Source organism: Pelodiscus sinensis, chromosome 1, assembly GCF_049634645.1.
Source record: "Pelodiscus sinensis isolate JC-2024 chromosome 1, ASM4963464v1, whole genome shotgun sequence".
Taxonomy (NCBI): Eukaryota; Metazoa; Chordata; order Testudines; family Trionychidae; genus Pelodiscus; species Pelodiscus sinensis.
Window position 1 is genome coordinate 55839660 of NC_134711.1, and position 22497 is coordinate 55862156.

The 22497-nt window shown below is 39.3% G+C and overlaps 1 protein-coding gene across 8 annotated transcripts in view; it reads right to left on the bottom strand.

The window, feature by feature from the left end:
- The window catches only part of SCAF11 (SR-related CTD associated factor 11), a 75352-nt gene that overhangs the window by 27552 nt on the left and 25303 nt on the right, over positions 1-22497 (bottom strand). For 4 of the 8 annotated variants that reach the window (XM_006126485.2, XM_075930451.1, XM_006126483.2 and 1 more), the window contains 9 exons: positions 21911-21991; positions 19586-19746; positions 16342-16419; positions 15513-15610; positions 13658-13722; positions 11512-11567; positions 6279-6365; positions 4698-4795; positions 502-591 (listed from right to left, as the gene is read on the bottom strand). In XM_006126485.2, the coding sequence (XP_006126547.2) occupies positions 502-591; positions 4698-4795; positions 6279-6365; positions 11512-11567; positions 13658-13722; positions 15513-15610; positions 16342-16419; positions 19586-19746; positions 21911-21971 (794 nt within the window). In that variant the 5' untranslated portion in view covers positions 21972-21991. Of the gene's footprint in view, positions 1-501; positions 592-4697; positions 4796-6278; positions 6366-11511; positions 11568-13657; positions 13723-15512; positions 15611-15985; positions 16083-16341; positions 16420-19585; positions 19747-21910; positions 21992-22497 lie in introns of those variants that run through there. The other 4 variants (XM_075930482.1, XM_006126486.2, XM_006126487.2 and 1 more) reach the window with 2 other exon arrangements.

A 22497-nucleotide genomic window follows, 5' to 3' on the forward strand; every position in this document is an offset into this window, starting at 1 on the left:
ATTATCTGCCCCCCATTTTTTGTGAGAAATGTGGATTTTTCTTTCCTCCCCAGGTTGAAGAAAGTGAAAACCAACCATAGGAGAGAATAACTGGTTTGAAGCTGTGGTTTAAGTCTTGAGATTTAGTAGTCTGTGTTTAAATCAGAAAAGTATTACAAAAGAGGTAACATGAACTTATTGAACGATAAACAATGACAAATCCTGAATGAAAAAAAAAATAGACACACATATATGAAAAATGGCACATGTAGGCTCACAGATCTGTGCACAGTGAGCTTATCACACTGATGCACATGAAAGAAAGTACCAGAATATACACAATAAAAAGTCTCAATTTAGATAGAAGTAGCAACTAAGCTATGAAAACATAGAAAATTATTATCTGAAAACAGATTTTAAGTTTTATGTTTACGGTATTATATATAAAAACAATTAATGCGATTTCAAACTTTAGTTTTCATTTAAACATTTATCCACTTAAAACCACTGTGAACATTTTACCTTTGAACTCTAGCTAACACAGATGACGACGACAATTCCAGTTCTCGTCTCTTTTGTCCAATCACTGTATGGATTTCTATAGATTCTGTACTGGAAAATAAATTTCAGATTTTTTTTTAAAAGGGTGCATCAGACCAGTCTTGGATATTATGCATTTTTGTAACTGATCCAAGCAAATTTATTAAAATCAATTATTCCTAAAGTATGTTTTAAATATTTAAAATTGTCAAGATTTTTTTCATGGCTCCTCATACTTCCCTAAATGTGCAAATGAGTAAGAATGTCCCAGAACTGCATATTAAAATGATGATACGAAGGAAAAGTGGGAACTACTAAAGTGAGAGCAGAATGCAATAAGTCATAAATAGAGACATAGATTAGGTTTGTGAGGTGATGTGTTGGATTACATCTCAAAAGATCATGAAGAAATTGAGTATGGGACTTTAATTCATGAACGCCAAGAGAAAAGTGGAGTTTAAGTATTCATCAACTCTCAGGGGGTATGTCTACACTACCCCGCTAGTTCGAACTAGCGGGGTAATGTATGCATACCGCACTTGCTAATGAAGCCCGGGATTTGAATTTCCCGGGCTTCATTAGCATAAGCGGGGAGCCGCCATTTTTAAATCCCCGCTGCTTCGAACCCCGTGTAGCGCGGCTACACGGGGCTCGAACTAGGTAGTTCGGACTAGGGTCCTATTCCGAACTACCGTTACTCCTCGTGAAACGAGGTGTACCGGTAGTTCGGAATAGGCACCCTAGTCCGAACTACCTAGTTCGAGCCCCGTGTAGCCGCGCTACACGGGGTTCGAAGCAGCGGGGATTTAAAAATGGCGGCTCCCCGCTTATGCTAATGAAGCCCGGGAAATTCAAATCCCGGGCTTCATTAGCAAGTGCGGTATGCATACATTACCCTCCTAGTTCGAACTAGGAGGGTAGTGTAGACATACCCTAAAAGACTTTGTCAGGCTGGTAGTATATATGGGACAAGTGAGGAGGAACTACATTCCTTGGCTACGTCTACACTGGCCCCTTTTCCGGAAGGGGCATGTAAATTTCACTAGTCGTCGTAGGGAAATCCGCGGGGGATTTAAATATCCCCCGCGGCATTTAAATAAAAATGTCCGCCGCTTTTTTCCGGCTTTTAAAAAAGCCGGAAAAGAGCGTCTAGACTGGCCCCGATCCTCCGGAAAAAGTGCCCTTTTCCGGAGGATCGGGGCCAGTCTAGACGCTCTTTTCCGGCTTTTTTAAAAGCCGGAAAAAAGCGGCGGACATTTTTATTTAAATGCCGCGGGGGATATTTAAATCCCCCGCGGATTTCCCTACGACGACTCATGAAATTTACATGCCCCTTCCGGAAAAGGGGCCAGTGTAGACGTAGCCCTTTAGTGATACAGCACCCAATGTTTTGTTTTGTTATCCAATTAGTGTTCAAGGTTTTCATTATTTTTCCCCTCTCTTTAAATATGCATCATTAGTTCTCATACTTTCGCAGAATATTTGTCATCTTCTCATTTATTGTTCTCTCTGCTATACAGCAACCTGTTGGTTTTTGTTTTTTTTTTGTTTTTTTTTTTTAAACACACTCTTTGCCTCTGCTGTGAATTGTGTTCTCATTATTTTGAGAATTGACTAATAATGGTCTTATGCTATTCAGCAACACAATCGAGCACATACTTAAAAGTTAAAGCCAGTGACACTTAAGCATGTACTCACATGCTCTGATGGACACGGATGTATTGCTGAACTGCAGTCTTTATTCCCAAAATAAGACAAAGTGAAAATGAAGGCTTTTATTTATCACTTAGTGTAAGAAAATACATGTATTTGGGGGTAAAGCTGTCAAGCAATTAAAAAAATTAATCACAATTAACAATGCTGCAAAATAATCATAGAACAGTATTTATTTAAGTATTTGGATGTTTTCTACATTTTCAAATATATTGAATTCTATTAGAATACAAAGTGCACAGTACTCACTTTATCTCTGACTAGAAGATTTACCCTCCATTGTTTGGGTCCTTAATTTTTTTTTTTTTTTTTTTTTTTTAAGTAAAATGAAAATGTACATGTTTCATTTAAATCATTGCTCCACGGTGAGGCTGGAGATGAAGGGTTCAGCATGCAGACTGCACTAGGGAGAGAGGACTACCCCCAACCCTCTCTTACCACAGCAGCTTGGGGCCAAGTGAGAAGTGCCTCTCCATGGCTGCTGCAGCTCCAGTGGGCACAGCTGGGAGAGGGGTGCATGTCTCCCAGCTGGGGCAGGTCCAGGTTAGTCTCCCCTTTGTGTGCTCCCGACAGATTGAGGAATGCAGCAAACTGTGCGTTTTCCCTTCACTCCCTGACAAAGGGGAACAGCCAGCAACATCCCCATATGAAACGAGATGAGGATTGGGGGGAGGGGGAAATCTACAGACCCTCTGCTCTCTCTAAAGGGTGCCTGGGGAAGTGGGAGGCTATGGCAGTTCCAGAGGGTAGGGGGCACTCTTCCACCCAGTCCTTTTCACCTTCTTGGTGATTCTGTCTCAGTGTTTGGTTTTATGAGAATGAATCAATCATATTCCTGTCACTTCCCATTTTCCTGGAACAACCAAGCCCTTACCTTGCTTTAAGTTATGATAAGAGGAAGCTGTATACCAAATTTTGTGATCCTAGCTCTTGCCATTTAGGAGGAGTTTTTTAATAGACAGACAGACACTCATATACACACATAGCAGATTACAAATGCTTGAACTGTAAACAAAAATAGAAATGGTATTTTTCAATTCACCTACTACAAGTAATGTAGTAAAATCTCTATCAGGAAAGCTAACCTTACAAATGCAGAATTATATACAAAAAATAACTGCATTAAAAATTAGACAGTGTAGAACTTTAGGGCCAAAAAGTCCACTCAGTTCTACCTATTGTTTAGTAAATTACACAGACAAACAAGTTTGATTACAATTTGCAAGAGATAATGTTAAAGTCACCTGAAAGTGAGAACAGGTGCTCAGCTGGCACTGTCCACTTATTTACAATAATGCTGTCCACTTATTTACAATGTCACGTGAAAGAGAGAACAGATGTACGCATGGCACTTTTGTAGCCGGAAAATTTGGAATACAGCTTCCTCTTAACATAACTTAAAGCAAGGTAAAGTTTTGGTTGTACCAGGAAACGTGAACAAACTTCCTATAAAAGTGAACAAACTTGTTTGTCTTAGCAGTAAGCTGAAGAAATAAGACTGAAAGGAATTACAGGGTCTTAAGTTTTACATTGTTTTGTTTTTGAGTGCATTTATGTGACAACAAATTTCTACATTTGTAAGTTGCACTTTCACAATAGTTTCCACTACAGTACTTGTATGAGATACACTGAAATATAGTTTTTAATCATTTTACAGTGCATATCTTTGTAATCAAAATTACATGGGCACCGTATACTTTGTATTTTGTGTTGTAAAAGCAATCCATATACAGTAAACTTCCGATAATCCAGCACCTTTAGGGCCCAGGGGGTGCCAGATTACCAGATATGCTGGAGTATCGGAAGAGGAGGCTATGAGGGGTCTGAGGTGGGGTGGGAGGGATGCCACCCCAGACCCCTCATAGCCTCCCCTTCAGATAGTCCGGCTCTGCCCCAGGCTTCCCCGATTCAGCCGCTGCTGGTCAGTTTCAGCAGCGGCTGAATCTGGGACGCCTGCGGCAAAGCAGCTGGGGTGCTGCCGGGTTGGTCCCACAGTCCCGAGGGGCAGCGCTACGGAACCAACCCGGCAGCACCCCAGCTGCTCTGCCCCCGGTTTCCCCGATTCAGCTAATGGTCAGTTTCAGCAGCGGCTGAATCGGGGAAGCTGGGCGCAGAACAGTTCCAATAGTCTGGCTGCATGGAGCACTTCCAGGCTCCCGATGGTGCTGGATCATCAGGAGTGCCGGAGCATTGGATGCCGGACCAATGGAGTTTTACTGTATTTGAAAATAATGTCCAAAATATTTAATAAATTTTAATTGGCATTCTGTTTAACAGTGTAAGTAATCATGATTAATTTTTCAAGTTACAATTAATTCTGCGTTAATCATGTGAGTTAACTGCGATTAATGGACAGCCCTAATTTGAAGGCAATAAAATGTAAATGAAAGCATAACTGAACTAGAATTTCTACACCTACAATGCTAAAACTTAGTAAGTTCAGTAAAGCATTAGCAAATACTCACCAGTCATTTCTATAGCTAGAGAAGGATTCTCCAATGGAAGGAGATCTATTGCAGAAATTATTATTCAAGCACTCAGTGGAGCAGGTCTGTCTTCTAGGCTACAAAATAAAAATATAAAAGAAAGACAGCCAATATTGAATCTTCAGTATCTTTAGCAGTTAATGCATGATTGTCCAGAGACTTTAAAATTGAACTGGCTAGATTTCCTTTAAATGTATGTTATAGAGGCTTTATAGTTGAAATTGTATTGAGATTTGCAGTTTTGTATTCAAATGTTTGAAATTCAATCTCCAAACATTATACACATGTTCTTTGTGGACCAATTTTTTTCGAAGTCAGGTTTTCTCTTTAGTACCGGAAAAATTTAAGACGACCTTTTTGAATTTTTCCCAGTCTCAACATTTTTCCTGGCTAATGAACCACAGTATCAATGAACATCAAACCCCACACAGAGACATTTCCAAAATAATTCAGAAAGGACAGGTTTCAAACTTCATAGGGTTAAGAAATCTGGAGTTATACATCATGATATTCATCATCTTTGCTTAACTTTTTTTAATGCACAAATCAAATTCAGCTACTTCCTTCCTCCAATGTTGTCATCCTGCCTGGAACCACCAGATCTACTTTGCACTAGGGATGTTAGCAACTAGTCAACTATTCAATAAGCAAATGCTTATTAGATAGTCAAGTAGCCACCTGACTAGTTGCTTCTCTTCCCCTCCCTCCCCCCACCTTGCTGCCTCTATCAGAGAGGGGCAGCAAGGGGAAGGGAGGAGGAGCAGGAGCTGGTGGAACCAGCTTAAAGCCAGTTCCCACAGCACTATCTCCACGGGGGGCAGGGGAGGCAGAGGCACAGCGTGGAAACAGTGCAAGCAGCGACTCCCTCGCCCTGTTCTCTGTGGTGCCCCCCATCTTGCTGCCTCTGAGAGAAGCAGAAGGGGACAGGGGAAAGAACAGGAGCCAGTGCTGGGGGGAGCTGGTTCCCTCCATCACCGTCTCCAGAGTGCCTCCTTATCCCTGGGATCCCTTGTCCACAGCAGTCCCAGTGGAGAGCTGCCCCCCACCGCAGACAAAGGCTCTGCCACCAAGCCGCCCCTTTTCATGGCAGCCAAGACTGGCTGTGGGCAGGGGCTGCTCAGATAGCAGCCCCATCCATGGCCATCCTGGGCTCCTGTGAATAGGGGCTGGTGCTGGAGAAGTCTCTGTTTGCATCGGCCAACAGAGAACTGCTCCCGGCACCAACCCCTCTTCATGGCAGCCAGGGCTGGCCACGAATAGTGTCTGGTATGGCACCAGCCCCTGTTCGCTGCAAACAGGAGCTGCTGGACTCCGCATGAGCCGGGACCAAGCAGTCTCAGCTCGCACTGATTGCTGCACCTTTGCATTTAAAATGTATTAAGAACCCAGCAACTTTTACTACATTTAAAATTCAGAGCAGCAGTGCAGGTGGCTCCAGAGCTGGCTCCTGGAGCTCTCTGCTGCGGCTCTGCACAGCAGCACTTACTGACCACCCCTATAGTTGATATAAATTGTATCGACTATATGATTACCCAGATAATCGCATTTTTATATCCTTACCTTGCACAGAGAGTCTAAAAAGGCAGCTGGGCAGTTAGGAGACGTGTACCTAGGTAGGGGCAGATGGGATCTCTGGGGCATACATAACTGTGCAGAGGGTCAGAAGAGAATTTGCTTTATTAAGGGGGCAAGAGAAGCAGAAGCTTTCAGAGTTGCCTGGGACCCCCAGCAAATCAGATAGCATCATCATGAAGAGGAGGATACAAAGAAGGAAGCAGAGAGGGGAATCTTGCAAACCAATCTTGCAAAGGATGGGGCAGCACAATGTCTGTTTTCGAGAAGTGTTTTTATGTTTGGGGAGAACAGGGCAATGCAGGAGGAGTGGAGGATGGGACTTTTGTGGTTTCCCCCACCTCTAGGTTTCTTTGAAGTCTGTGCACTCTCAGGGTACGTCTACACTACAGCGCTAATTCGAACTAACTTAGTTCGAATTAGTTAATTCGAACTAACGCGTCTAGAACTAAAAACTAGTTCGAATTAGCGTTTTGCTAATTCGAACTAGCATGTCCACATTAAGTGGACCCTGAACCAGGCTTAAGGATGGCCGGAAGCAGTGCCGGCAGGGCATCAGAGGAGGACTTAGAGATGCTGTCTCAGGCTAGCCGAGGGCTGTGCTTAAAGGGACCCAACCCCCACCCAGCCCTTAATTCGAACTAGTAAATTCGAACTAGGCTTAATCCTCGTGGAATGAGGATTACCTAGTTCGAACTAAGCGCTCCGTTAGTTCGAATTAAGTTCGAACTAACGGAGCACTAGTGTAGCGCCTATGAAAGTTAGTTCGAACTAACGTCCGTTAGTTCGAACTAACTTTGTAGTGTAGACATACCCTCAGTGACTGTGCCTCAGCTCACTGCATTTCCAACAACATATTAAATTCCTCTGAATCACATCTAAATGCAAAATTAACTCCAGCCTCATATTTCCCCCTAGACAACCACTGCTAATGCTTATTAACTGCTCATATCACCACAGAAAATTAACATTGGTTTTGAGATTATAGCTCAGGTTTTGTTTTAGCGTACGATCTAGAGAAGTATTGTATGCTTCACTGTGTTTGAGTAACTTAGAAGCGTAAAGAACCATCTTGTGGAGATACAGAGTATGTCATTGATTGCATAATGTCATGTGTTACATATAGCATGTTTAATAAGGGTGCCAAAATTGGAAATATCCTTGCTTTTCAGTGATTGCAATGATGAGCTCTGCACTTAAGCAAACTCAAGTTCTAGGACATTTTTGGATGGTGGGATAACTAAATGCTTAGACACATGCTTTCTTATTGTCATAAGCTGCCTATCACATTTTGATGCTAGATAATAAATATCATGGGTAGGTTAAAAAAAAATCTAAATTTAAACAATTGTGGTAGTCTGCTTCTGCAATTGAAGTATTTTTTTTAATACAGGTGAGTTCTGATAAAGTACATGAACATAAAAATGTATGTTTTACTAGCATAAATATTTGACAACTTTAGTAAAAATGAAACAAAAGTTTATTTACAGTTGCTTACAAGAAAGGGTCCCAATAAAAACAGAAACAGGAGGCAGTAAAATAGTTTCCTTTCACTTACAGAAGGTATCTACTCCTGGTTTTGCTTCTTCATGCTTCTAATTTATTACTTCATTAGTTTCCAAAAATATCTACCTGACTACCATAATTTCATATATATTTCTAAGTCTCATTCTACTGCAGTTTGATAAGTAACACCTATAAAGGTTGAACCTCCCAAATCTGGGACTGCCTGGTCCAGCAACATCCATGATCCAATAGGAACCCCAGCATCAACGAGGCCAGGCGGTGGCTGGGAAGCTCCAGCCCTGGCCAAGGAACCTCTGGCATTAGCGAGGCAAGGTGATCAGGGAATCCCAGCCCCAGCTGAGGAACCCCCAGCTGCCACTGGATCCCAGGAATCCCACAAGGGCCGTAGGGCTGGGATGACAGAGCAGCCTCTGCCAGGGAATCCCCAGTGACAGCAGGGCAGCCCTAGAAGCAGCATGGTGTGGACGGGTGGCCCCAGCTGGGGAACCCCCAGTGGTAGCAGGACTGGCAGCAGCCCCCGCCAGAACCCCAGAGCAGCAAGCAGGTAGTAAGGTGGGGAGCAATGGTGGGCCAGTGGCAGTGCAGGGAGCCCCAAGGAGAGGAGCCTGGGACCGGGATAGCCAGCAAAGGAACACTGTCCATGGTCCAGGACAGCTCAGGTCATGAGGGTGCTGGACCAGGGAGGTCCAACCTATATTTCTTTTATATACCTTTGTACCACTTCACAATTCTTATTTCTATGAATGACCCAACAATACAGGGGTCTCAACTGCCTGCTACTGTAGTTTATAAAATGCACATCAGATTAAAAATTAAATAATCAATAGGGCTGTCGAGTGATTAAAATCAATCTTGATTAACTGTGCTAATAAAATACCCTTTATTTAAAAGTGTTTGTATGTATTCTATGCTTTCAAATACATTTGGACAGTCATACTCCAAGTACTCGAAATGCAGGAGCACCTGTGGAATGGACCCTGGCGGTAGGAGGAATAGGAGGTTCTGTGTGGCCATTGTCATGTGGTATTGGACACTGTTGGTAGACAGGATACAGGGCTGGATGGACCTTTGGTCTGACTCACTATGGGTGTTCTTATGTACCTTCCTTAACCTGGACTCCCTGGTCCAACATCATCTGTGCTTTGGTACTGACCATGGATGTTCCTGGACCACAGAGCCCAAGAACAGGAAGGTCTGGCGGCCAGCTGGGAGCCCAGTGTGCATGCGTGGGGGAGGAAACGGGCAGAACAGTGGGGAGTTCTGACCCCAGCAGCAGCCATGGAGCTCAGGCTCCAGCCCCAGAGGCGGCAAGGGAGCTCCAGCCTCGGAGCCAGGCAGCTGCAGAGCATTAGCTGTGGCCCTCCAGCCTTGGCAGCAGTGGGGCCAGCAGCATATGGAGAACCCCGAGGACCTGGGACAGTAGAGCAGGCAGGCTGGAGTTCTAACCTGGTGGCAGCCCGGATCAGAAGAGGCAAGACCTCCTCCGGTCTAGCAAATCTCCCCCTTCGGGACTAGTCAAGTCCGGAGGGTGCCAGACCAGCAAGGTCCAAACTGCATTCTACTGTGGCTACACATGTGGTAAGACTGGAAGACTTTTTTATAGCAATTATCTGTTGGTCTGTGACTACACTCCTCCTTCTTGAGCTCTGAACTGAGTGTAGAAAAGGCAGTACAGATTGACCACCTCACCTTTATTGGAAATCATGAGTCAAGAATCTGAAGCAGAGGACAAGGAGAGCAGGTAATGGCATAAAACACATAGCCCACATACCTCAAATAACTCCAGTTACTATACAAGGTAAGAACCTTTTTCTTCAACTCTCTAAGTGTATTCCACTATGGCTGGCAGAGGGTATGTCTACACTACCCCGCTAGTTTGAACTAGCGGGGGTAATGTAGTCATCCGCACTTGCAAATGAAGCCCGGGATTTGAATTTCCCGGGCTTCATTTACATGAAGCCGGCCGGCACCATTTTTAAATGCCAGCTAGTTCGAACCCCGTGCCGTGCGGCTACACGCGGCACAGAGTAACTAGTTCGGATTAGGCTTCCATGAGGAGTACAGCTAGTTTGGATTAGAAGCCTAATCCAAACTAGCTACTCTGTGCCGCGTGTAGCCGCGCGGCACGGGGTTCGAACTAGCCAGCATTTAAAAATGGCGCCGGCCGGCTTCATGCAAATGAAGCCTGGGAAATTCAAATCCCGGGTTTCATTTGCAAGTGCGGATGACTACATTACCCCCGCTAGTTTGAACTAGCGGGGTAGTGTAGACATACCCTGAGATAGTACTCACTGATATGGAAGGTTTGAGGATGGAAGACCTGTCAAACCACAGGATGCATCTGCTATTAAAATCTGTACTAGGACGTAATGTTTTGTGAGAGTATGGATAGAACCCCTAGTATCAACTGCTTACCAAATATCCTTTAAAAATAACTATACTGAAAGTACTTAGGTGCTGTAAGTAAATAGATTTTATTGTGGATAATTCTGAGTTCAGTATCTTTACCAAAGATACTAATAGACTTTTTCCATTGATTTCTGCTGAAGAAAGTCTGGTTACCTTATATATGTGGCATACTGCCTTCTATTAACAGGTTTCAGCTTCAATGATTAAGGCTATTTCAAAGATGCCGTAACGAACAACACTGGACATTCAGAGCGTTGATCCATCATGGAGCCACATTGATGTACGCTGAACTCACATCACAAAGGCCTATCTACCCACTTCAGATGCTTTTAAGTGGATGAATGATAACTTTGTATGTATTTGGGAATGAGACCCCAAAACACAGATCAAGAGACCTGGCTTGTGGGGCTATCACAGGAAAAGAAAGCCTGGAACTACTTTTGGGCTTCAAGATGTAAACAAACAATGAGCCTGAAAACAGATATCCTCAAAGCCCACCATACACCAGGAAAACTGGGGGCATGAAATCTAAACTACGCAGGATACATTTTTAAATAGTTGTAGGTTTCTATAACAAGTAACAGCAAACAAAGTTGTCTTAGGCAAAAAACCAAAATAAATTCTGGGCACAGAGTGATGGTTTCTACAAATGCAGCAGCCATGAAAAGAAAGTAACTGTCTGGAGACTTCATGGCTTCTTATAATTTTGACTCCAAATGGTTGGTGTAACATTAAATTATACAAGGAAAGCAAAAGAACTGGAAGATGCTAATTGGTTATCTTCAGGCAATCCCATTAAAATGGAATTATTCTAATTTTGAATAGTTATGTTTATTCACATAGCAAATTACTTGGTTAAGTACATCTGTTGATACAGGCATTCCTCTCTCTGTGTGGCCTCTATATATTAATTTCTTTGCCTAAAAGCCTGTGGCTGATGCCTCAGGTTAATGAGAAGATACAATACTTCACTAATGAAACAGTTTGAACTTTCTTCGAGCACTCCCAGGTGCATCATGCTGTTTTGGATCTATACTGAAGCTCACCTTTAGTTACTGCAGGATATCCTTGACATTTTAGTGTAACACAATGTACCAGTACAAAATTATTGTAAGCAGATTATCAAAAGAAAAAGTTCACAAAGTGATTTATGTAATATTGGTTATTTTTTAAATAATTACAAGTATGCAGTATTTTAGATAAGTTAAACTTTCAAAAGAATTTGCAGTGTAAAAAAACCTTCCTAGTTTCACCAAGATATTTTCTTCGTTTTATTTGAACAAACCTTGTTTATCTTTACAGGTGCAGTTTCCTTATTTCTTTCTTCATCTGAAATACCACCTGTATAAAAATTAAGATGACACATTTTGTTCTCAATTTTAACACATTTTGCTCTTTAAGTATTTGTTTAAGAGCATTAGTGCAACAGCAATATTATAGTACTGACAAATGAGAATCACTCCAATTTTTTTTTTTTTAACTGTTAAAGTCAAGACACAAGAAGTAACTCAGAGAGAATAACCAGTACATACTATTGGCAACCTTTTTGAGAGGAAATTACTACTAATACATTAAGAATGGAAACGGAATATTAAATAGTCCATTAATCATGTATAAACTACAACAAACAGGCGAGAGAGAGATGCTGATGAGACTATGTTTGTGTTGGGATGCATTCTTTTCTATAAGGAATTTCTCAGCAGTCAATTAGACAGATGCTATTATAACTAAATCCATGTAATCTGGAATGCAAAAGTTACTGATTTTAATTTAGAAACCAAACACATTATTAAAGCAATTCTTAAACTTGTCCATGGACTAACTGCTTGTAGGCCACAGACATCTAACTAGTCAAAGTAATAGTTCTCCTTATTTCCAACCACCAAATTACCTTAACAGACAGTGAAAAATAGAACACTGCTTTCCTGATATGATGGTAATACTAGTAATAATATTAATATTTAGCAATTGCAATACCTGCTATCAGGATGATATGCAATAATGAAAGGGGGGTGAGGTGAAAAAGTTAGGAATAAGAGAAAGGGATCCATGACACACTTTCTATTTAGTTAAGGCCAATAAGTATGAAAGGGTTTGTGAATTCACGGATTATATATTCCTTACAGTGAGGAGGCTTACAGACCTCAATGTGTTTTGGTTATCAAAAAAGAAAACTGAATGTTGACCTGATCATTGTACAAATACTTCCATGGGGGAGAAAATACCAGATACTAAAAAGAGCTCTTTAACCTAGTGGACAAAAGCACAACAAGCACCAGTGGCTGGACATGGAAGCCAGACAAATGTCTTAGCAGTGAACATGATTAAACACTGGAACAAACTGCCAAGGTAAATAGTGAATTCTACTTTTCTTGATCTCTTCTAATCAAGACTGGATGCCTTCCTGGAAGGTGTATTTTTAATTAAATAAGTTACTAGGCCCACTACTAGATAACTGGGTGAAATTTAATGACCTGTGATATATAGGAGCTCACAGCAGATTATTTAAGGGTTGCTTCTGCTTGAAGTTCTATGAAGATCTGTAAAGACTCCATTTTACCACCAGATAAATCACTTACAAGAAAAAAAATTAAGTGTGCGTTTACACTGCAATAAAATACCTGTGGCACAGCTGTGGCAGGCACAACTCAGCTGACTTGGGTTTCTGGGACTACAAACTCCAGGTTACATACATTTGTGCATTTGGCTGAACTCTGAGATCCTTCCTCCTTTAGGTACTTAAACATCAGACTCTACCCTAAGCATGCATGTCTCACCAGAAGTTTCATGGTGAGAGTCCCAGGGGCGTGAGTCAATTGCCTTAGACTTTTAGAGTGGGTGCTGACATTTTTTTTTTTTTTACAATGTCAATGTACTGTAAGAAATATAGTTCAATATCTCAAGCCAACTTTAACTATTACTATTTATAGCTATTAATAAAATATAACAGCAAAGAAAATGTCATCTTGCAATTGTATGTCTATATTACATCAGATTAAAGAGGACCTACTAACTAGAAAATGGCTCTTTGAAAATGATCCCCCAAAATACTGCTAAAACAACTCAGTTCTGAACTGCTATAACCTAGCTGCGGGTTTCTTGTTAGCAGAGACTGCCAATGTGTTGAATTGTGATGGTTCTGTGATACAGAGTGACACCTGGTAGGTTGAAAACCAAATCCATTTCACTTGTGATATACACCAGTTTAATTACGATTAAAAAGAAAGCTTTCACATTTTAACTTTGCATGGAATATACAGTTCCACCATCCCAGAAGTTTTCTCTTTTTATCCAAATTCAGAGCAACAGAAAGATGGTTACTATTTATAAATAAGTGATTTAGGAAAACAAAGAAAAGAAAATAATCCTAGAATATGTTGATGAAGATCCATGTGGTTCTGAAAGTAGCAGACAGAAAAATATCAACTTACTGTCATTCTTCAAATCTTTACAGAGTTTTTCTATTAATGGTCCTTTGTCTGCATGTGTATCCTTTCTGTAAGATTAACGAAGAATTATTTGCAATGGCACTAAATGGTTCTACTGCACACCCCCCCCCCCAAGGAGAGCTTTAAAACTTTGGTAAATTTTAAGCATTTGGATTGCTAAGGATCAGACTGAAGGATGAATCCATGATTAGCAACTTCAAATCATCTGGAATGAAAAATTTTACATCAACTGACCCTGTAACAAGCAATTATTTTCAAACTGATCCATCAAAATTCCCACTGTATTATCATCTGCCAGATCAACTCGAGAACCACTGAGAAACAATGCAACAGGTATTCATACTATTTTGTTACCATTGCTAAAATAGCACCAAATGAGTATCTTGATTTTCAACAAAATCTTTGCAGTTCATCTTTTTAATACAGTTTTAGAAATTTACAAATTTAAATTTTTATTCAGGAAAACATATCAACCACATGAACATTGATTTAGAAATAAACTAGTGCATTTTAAGAGTCCACTGTACAGCTCTTGGTGAATTTGCTTAGTATATTTGGGCACATAAAACTCTTAAGTTTGCATGCTTGCAAACAGGAACAATAGTTGCTAATTGCTTTCTGAGCTACTGCAAATTCTAGAGTCATAACTAAAATCACAAGTAACAAAATATTATTGTGGTCTGATTATTTTACTGCTGAAGCAGTTCAATCACATATGGAATTTAAGAGCCATAGGAAAAAAGTTACAGCAATGCACCACACCACGAAAGCTGATCCTTATTGTCAATGATGTAGAGACTCTAAAACATATCAAAGACCTTACAGGACAATAGCATCCCCTCTTCCATATAAATCAGTAAAAGCAAATTTTTTTTAAAGCAATGCTATATGTATTAGTTTTAACCAAGATCTTTCCATGCATGAACAGAAGGGAGGGGTTGTGTATACCCTATAGTGGTAACTGATAAGCACCTGCTTATTGGTTAATTGTTTAATCGAATACACTATTACATCCTACTGTTAATACATTCCAGGATGATGATGATGGTGGTTGGTTTTTTGGCAACAGCATCACAATGTTGAGTCCTATTTAGCTGTGGTCCACTAGGAGCCCTAGATCCCTTTCTACAGTTCTTCTTCCTGGCCAGTCATTTCCTATTTTGTAAACTGATTGTTCTTTCCCAAGTGCAGTACTCTGCATTTGTCCTTACTGAATTTCATCCTATTTACCTCATACCCATACCTTTTTCTCCAGTTTGTCCATATCATTTTGAATGATGGCCCTATTATCCAAAGCACTTGCAACCCCTCCAAAGTTGGTATCACCTGCAAATCTTTTAAGTGTACTCTCTATGACATTATCTAAAATCACTGATGAAGACATTGAACAGAACCAGTCCCAAAACTGATCACTGCAGAACCCCACTTGTTATGCCCTACCAACATGACAGTTGAACAATTGATAATTCTCTCTGGGAACGTTTAGGCAACCAGTTATGCACTCACATATAAAGTTTATAATTTAAAAGCAGAGTAGTGATTTACCATATAGCACCTCCATTAAAAATTAATGCAATATGTGTTAAATCCCCAGCCTGATATGAAAATATCAACCTATGCTTTTTGGAATGCATACATTCATAAGGTCTCCTGCAAGTCATTTAATAGGTTATATTAAAAAGGAGAATCATGAAAATATTTAGTGTCTCGATAAAGTTACTTAGAAAAGGTATACATGCATGACGTTGCCTTCTGAGGAACCTCCAAACTGAGGCTTCAACGGTTAATAGCAAATGGTAATTCTTATTAGAGATTCATACATTCAGAGCACACCAACCTCGTTAAGATTTTTGTATTCATGTGATAACATTTTTCCTTATTGCAGCAATAATTTTCTTTTTCTCCCTTATCTCTTAGTTGAATCTTCTCCTGAACCTGAAATAAAAAAAAATGAAGTCAGTCTTGGAATTAGACAGCACAATATAATGCATAAAAATATTATTTTAAAACTAATGCATTAGGACTTCTTCACTCCTGTATCTTACAAGAGCCAAGTGTGATACTTCCTTAAGATATAGCTATTTGGACACCAAAATGTATGGGTGCTGTCAGTATTTTTGACATATCTTAATCTGATATATAGGGATTTACTGGCCTTATCAATCATGCATTTAAAATTCTGCCAGATCAAAATGGTTACATCATCTGTCAAGATTCAGATTTTCATAGCAAGTAATTCCATTATTATCCACCCAGCTTTGTTAAAAAACAGCATTATGCACTGCTTCCCAATTAGAAACAGTTACTTACTGTAACTGTGGTTCTTCGAGATGTGATGCAGACATGTAATCCACTTAGGTACGTGTGCACCCAGAGCATCACAGCCAGAGATTTTGCCTAGCAGTACCTGTAAAGGAAAGGTGTGCGCACCTCATGGCTATGGAGCCTCTTCTGGTTATGAGTGATGCTGCCCTGCCTGCCCTCAGTTTCTTTGTACCAAAACCCCATATAAGAAGACTCCAATGCAAAGGTGATGGAGGGTGGGCAGTGGAATACACATTTGCATCACATCCTAATTAATATAGGTAATTTACTAGCAACAGGCTTCAGCATGACCCACAAGTTCCTATAATTAAAATCTATTTGAAAAGGAACCTTGGACTTACCTTAATATGGTATTTCAATGCACCAAGCTGATACACTGCTTGAAAAGGTTTGCGATCAACTGGACATGAAGCCATGATCTAAAACAAGATTATTCACATATAAAATAACTTAGCATGTTTGTTGTTTTTGAAAATAAAAATATTTTATAAATATGTCAACTGCCCCTCAAGATACAACTATCCTCTCTTCGCCTCTCCATGGTTTAAATCCTTGTGCAAGACTGTGGAAGAGCTAAAATGTTACTTGTCAAAGTACTGAAGCAACACTTTCAAAGTACTCAATGCCAGTAGAAGAACCTATGCAATGGAAGAGAAGATTCTTTAAGATCTTTCTATTGATGCACCTGATCTAGTGGTGGTGGAAAAGCTTTGATGTTGCACCATAATAAAACAATTTATGGAGAACAAGGGCTTACTATAAGGTTGAGGGGCAAGCAGAATAGATAAAGCAGAGTAGGTGCTGGGCAAGAGCAATAACTGCATAGAGATATCTTTAGCAGGGTAGCTCATGCTGAACTCGGTCAGGAAAAAGGAAGAAATGAATAAAAAGTTCCATAATGAGATAAGACTGTCAAGTATGAGGATGAATTTGGGTGGGTAACACTTGACTCTTACCGGACAGCAAAGATCCAGGACTAAGAATCTTACAAAACAACTCCACAAAAGTAGAATGTTATGGTAACATAATCTCTTCCTGCTATTTACTAATATTCTCTTTCTTAGGACACTACTCTCTCTCATACAAATCAGAGCAGAGATTTCTTCTGGAAAAAAAAATATCAGGAAACCTTGCTTTTTAAATTCAGGGTTGTTGTTTTTTAAGCAGAGCTTAACTGTAAAATATCCTGTGTCAGTGTGTGTATATATTAAGTGTTTTTAAGATGGTTCCTCTATAGCAAATAAAAATTTGATAGTAGTTCAAATCACGTTGAGCAACTCTTTTTTAATCTTAGTTGTTTTTATAGACTATATTGAAAATAGAACATAGGACATTTTGGAAGGTGGGAGGAAAAAAAAAATCTTTCAGATTAGAATTTTCAGACCACTGCTTGGGGTTTTTATTCCCCTTCTTATGGATGAAGTTTTACCTTTAAAATATCTTTTAAACCAAAAACCATCAGGAACTTGTATATGGTGGTACAAAAATAGCTATTGTACATTTAATAGAAGATGATGTAATTGTAACATCTTCTATATTCTGAATTAGGTGATTTCTACTCAAAGTAATTGACAGTTATTCATAAATGAATGCTCATACAAGAGGATAAAAGTATGCAAGCAAATACTAAACTCCTCCTTCACCAAAATATAAATGCACCCAAATATACAGTAAATATTTAATACTCATTAATTAGGAAAATTAGTGAACAAAGCATACGATATTAACATACTGCTATTGACCATATGTTTAAAATATACTTCTACAAAGCCACTTAAAAATTTAGCCAAAATACCTTTGCTGGGTATCTCACCACCACATTTTACAAAGTAGTTTTAAATTATATTTATATAATTACATGGGCTGAAGGGATTCTAAGCCCCAGAGAAGAAAGGAATCTTCATGAAGTCATTTGACATTTCCCCTCCAAGCCCCACTCATCTTCAGCCATGATGGAACAATCAGGCAAGACCTTTAAGCAACTAACAAAACCTATATAGCATATGAGCAAACTGAAAAGTACATCTTCGTCTATCTTAGGCTTTGTCTTCACTGCGAGCTCTTTCAGCAGAAAATATGCTGAGGGACTCATTAGCATAAGCCGTGATCTCATTCACATATTTTCTGCCATTTCTTTTTGCGCAAGGGGGTTTTGCACAAAAAGCAGCAGTGTGGACAAGGGTTTTTTGCGCAAAACCCTGTTTTGTGCAAGATCCTTATGTCTGTTTGGAAACTTGTGCAAAACAGGGGGTTTTGCGCAATCCTTCCCCATCTACACTGCTTCTTTTTGCGCAAAAGCCCCTTGCACAAAAAGAAACAGCAGAAAATATGCAAATGAGACCAGAACTTATGCTAACAAGTCCCTCAGCATATTTTCTGCTGAAAGAGCTCGCAGTGAAGACAAAGCCTAAGATAATTAGACTGTAACCGGTTTGGGGCCAAAACCAGCATTTATTATGCTTCTGTAAGGTACCTAACACAATGGAGGCCTCAATCCTTATCAGGACTTGTAAATAATATCTATATACAGTAAATGAAGGCAACAACAATAAGAAAAGCTATTACAGAAGAAAACAAAAATGGCAACGATTTTATTTTTAAAATATATGATTAGTAAAACATGCATTTAAAAAAAATCTCATTTACTCTAGCAAAGAGGACTGTAGAGAGGAAAATTCTCAGGCTGGTATGGTACTGAAAGAGATAAGCTTAACACTAACTCAAAAGGACAATATTTTTTGAAGAAAACATTTTATATACACACACGCATGCACGCATGGAACCCAAGACGGTAATAGACAAAATGAACAATCCTCTGCTTTTACCTCCTTTCAATGGAAGCTCAGTTTGACAGCCTTGGAAAAATAATAGTTTTGCTGCAGTGGATTCAGTTTTTTAGGAAGTGTACACTAGATACCAAATTAAAAATCGTGGAAAAGAAATGTAAGGACAGAAGTTTTCCCACTTACTTTAGAACGCAAATAAAACCTAATAAACAATTACGGTCAGAAATTGCAGTTATGATTTTAATATTTCATGTCAATTCCTAATACGACCACAATGAAAGATCTAGAGGAAGCAATATTTCTTAATAAATTTCTGAAGTGAAGCATCAATCTGAAGAGTTAGAAGAATCAATGCTCCATTGTGTAGATACCGTACAGACACCTATGAAACAATGTCTCTGTCCAGAAAGGCTTACAATATAAGATAATGGAAGTATAAATGGTGGAGTGGGATGCAAACACTTTTTGTATAATTAGCAGCCTCAAACATAAAATGGTAATTATCCTCATCTCCCATTCGAAATATCCATAATTAACTATTCGCTATTTTCCCGTGGACATTACAAGAGGCTGGAGATCTTGAGAAAGAAAAATTAAGGTCTCACACTATTCAAACAGTGGAGAAAGCTACTTAGCATTAATTATAAGCAGACTAATTTAAATAATTTTGAAAAACTGAATCCAGTTACAACAAATTCACAGATTTTAATTGTCAAAGGTGATCAGTTACAACCAGTTATTTTTCCTATTAAAGGTATCAGAAACAGAGAATATATTACATCTTTGTTCTCAAACTTACTTCAGCCCATTTAAGAATACAGGTCATGCAGAAGAAGTGTCTGCAGTTTTCAGGAAATCCAACCTCCTGTTCTAAAAAGCAGTTTAAACAGATTGGGCACCTGTCAGCTTCATCATATAACACAGTAGGAAGACAGGAACAGCCTTCTTCATTCTCTTCACCTGTTATTAACATTGACACTTTCAATTATTTTTCATTTCTGGAACAAAGTTATATTTGAATACAACCGTTTGAGAGAAAAATGAGTGTGCTAACTCTTAACTGTACTGATTCCTCCAACTTAACTGATTGCTCTGATTTAATAGCTAGTATTTTGTGTACCAGGCAACAAATCACTTAATTATAGTAAAGAGCAGAGTAGCAAGTTGATTATGTTTCAGGTGTTATTTAGTCAAAGCTGTTGACCAAAGCATTGATGTTAATAATGGAATTTTAACTTGAATGGAAAAAAAACTGAAGAGCCTGGTAATCATATAACCCTTACCAGTATTTTCCATTCAAAGGAATGGAAGTTAGCTCTACATTAATTTAAATATATATATATAAACAAACACAGGGATGGTAGGCTAAATTATTGAACAAATCTAGCCTTATTTTATTTGCAATAAGAACATAAGAACGTCCGTACTGGGTAAGACCAAAGGTCCTTCTAGCCCAGTATCCTGTCTACCGACAGTGGCCAACACCGGGTGCCCCAGAGAGGGTGGACCGAAGACAATGATCAAGCGATTTGTCTCCTGCCATCTCTCTTCAGCCTCTGACAAACAGAGGCCAAGGACGCCATTTTATCCCCTGGCTAATAGCCTTTTATGGACCTAACCCCCATGAAATTATCTAGCTTCTCTTTAAACTCTATTATAGTCCTAGCCTCCTCTGGCAAGGAGTTCCACAGGTTGACTACATGCTGTGTGAAGAAGAACTTTCTTTTATTCGTTTTAAACCCATTAAATGCTACCCATTAATTTCATTTGGTGATCTCTAGTTCTTCTATTTAGGGAACTAATAAATAACTTTTCTTTATCAGCCCTCTCCATACCACTCATGATTTTATAGACCTCTATCTCCTTTTATAGACCTCAGTCTCCTTTTTTCTAAACTGAAAAGTCCCAGTCGCTTTAACCTCTCCTCATATGGGACCCGTTCCAAACCCCTAATCATTTTAGTTGCCCTTTTCTGAACCCTTTCCAAGGCCAAAATATCTTTTTTGAGGTGAGGAGACCACATCTGTACACAGTATTCCAGACGTGGGCGTACCATAGTTTTATACAGGGGCAGTAAGATATTCTGGGTCTTATTTTCTATCCCTTTCCTAATAATTCCTAGCATCCTATTTGCCTTTTTGACCGCCGCTGCACACTGCGTGGAAGTTTTCAGAGAACTGTCCACGATAACTCCAAGATCCCTTTCCTGATTTGTCGTAGCCAAATTAGCCCCCATCATACTGTACATATAGTTGGGGTTATTTTTCCCCAATGTGCATTACTTTACACTTATCCACATTAAATTTCATTTGCCATTTTGCTGCCCAATCACTGAGTTTGGTGAGATCATCTTGGAGTCCCTCACAGTCTGCTTCTGTCTTGACTATCCTAAATGTCTAATGAAAAAAAAGTTCCCCTTTAAACTCCCCCCCCCCCCACCTCACATGCTTGTGAGGTCTGCACATGCTCATTTCATCCTAATTATGTCTGTTCCAATACCTTGTAAATGAACAAAAAAGTCTATCCTTATAGTCTTTTGTACTTTCATTCAAATTAAAATTAGATCTTTGCAAGACTGCCTCATGACCTAGCAAAGTATCTAGTATGCATGTTAAATGCAGCAACATCTAAATTTTGTTAAATCAGAACTTAATTTTCAAATCAAACAAAACTGAATTCAACCCATAGTTCACTACAGTCAGTAAGGACTAGTTCCATGACACAGGTTAACTTTAACATTTTTACAAAATTATTAATTCCTTCACTCAATGTTTCCATATTTTCCCACTCACACAAAATTCAAATACAAATGAAGAGATTTAACTAAAATTTATGATAATTACATTGCTACTAGTTGAAAACACTACTAACCCAGGAGTCGGCCAATCTCTGCCTGAAACTGACAGAAGTCAGGTTGAACTGTTACTGTAAAGTATTTAGGGACTTTCCCAAGCAGAAGAAAAACCAAATTTTGTTAACCAGTGTAAATGTAAAAATTAAATTCTATAACAAAAACATATTTTCATGTTTTCCTTTATATTTTAATTTCATATAATTTCAAACACCATCTCTATTATATGACACTACACACAAAGTTAGGTAGATATACAGATGCATAAGTTACCTTCCATATCTTCATGTTTTTGATCCTCAATATCTGAAACACATTTTTTTTTGTTCTTCATCTTTACTTAGGAAATATAACCTGAAAAATAGTAAAGTAGCAATTTAGTTTCTCTTAATATATGTTTATATCCCAATTAAAGTAACCACTATCAACTTTACAAAATAATTTCTATGCTCGCCATTGTTTTATTACATGAAGTTGGAAGCAGAAGTATTTGCCAGGAAGAGATGCAGAATATGAACCATTTAATATTCACATTTTGATCTCAGTGGCTCACCTGACCATCTCAAGTAGGTGACTATATAGTTTAACCACTATAAAACCTAATAAATATCTTTTAATATCAAAATTATATTAAGACTTTACATCCCACCTCAGAGAGAGGAGCGGGGGGGAGAGAAACAGCAGGTCTTGGAAATCATAGACTAGAATAATAGAATCCTAGGGTTGGAAGAGATGTCAGGAGGTCATCGGAGTCCAGCCCCTTGCCTAAAGCAAGATCAACCCCAACTAAATCATCCCAGTCATGGCTTTGTCAAGCCGGGACTTAACCCCTTAACCTCTACCTCCCTAGGTAACCCATT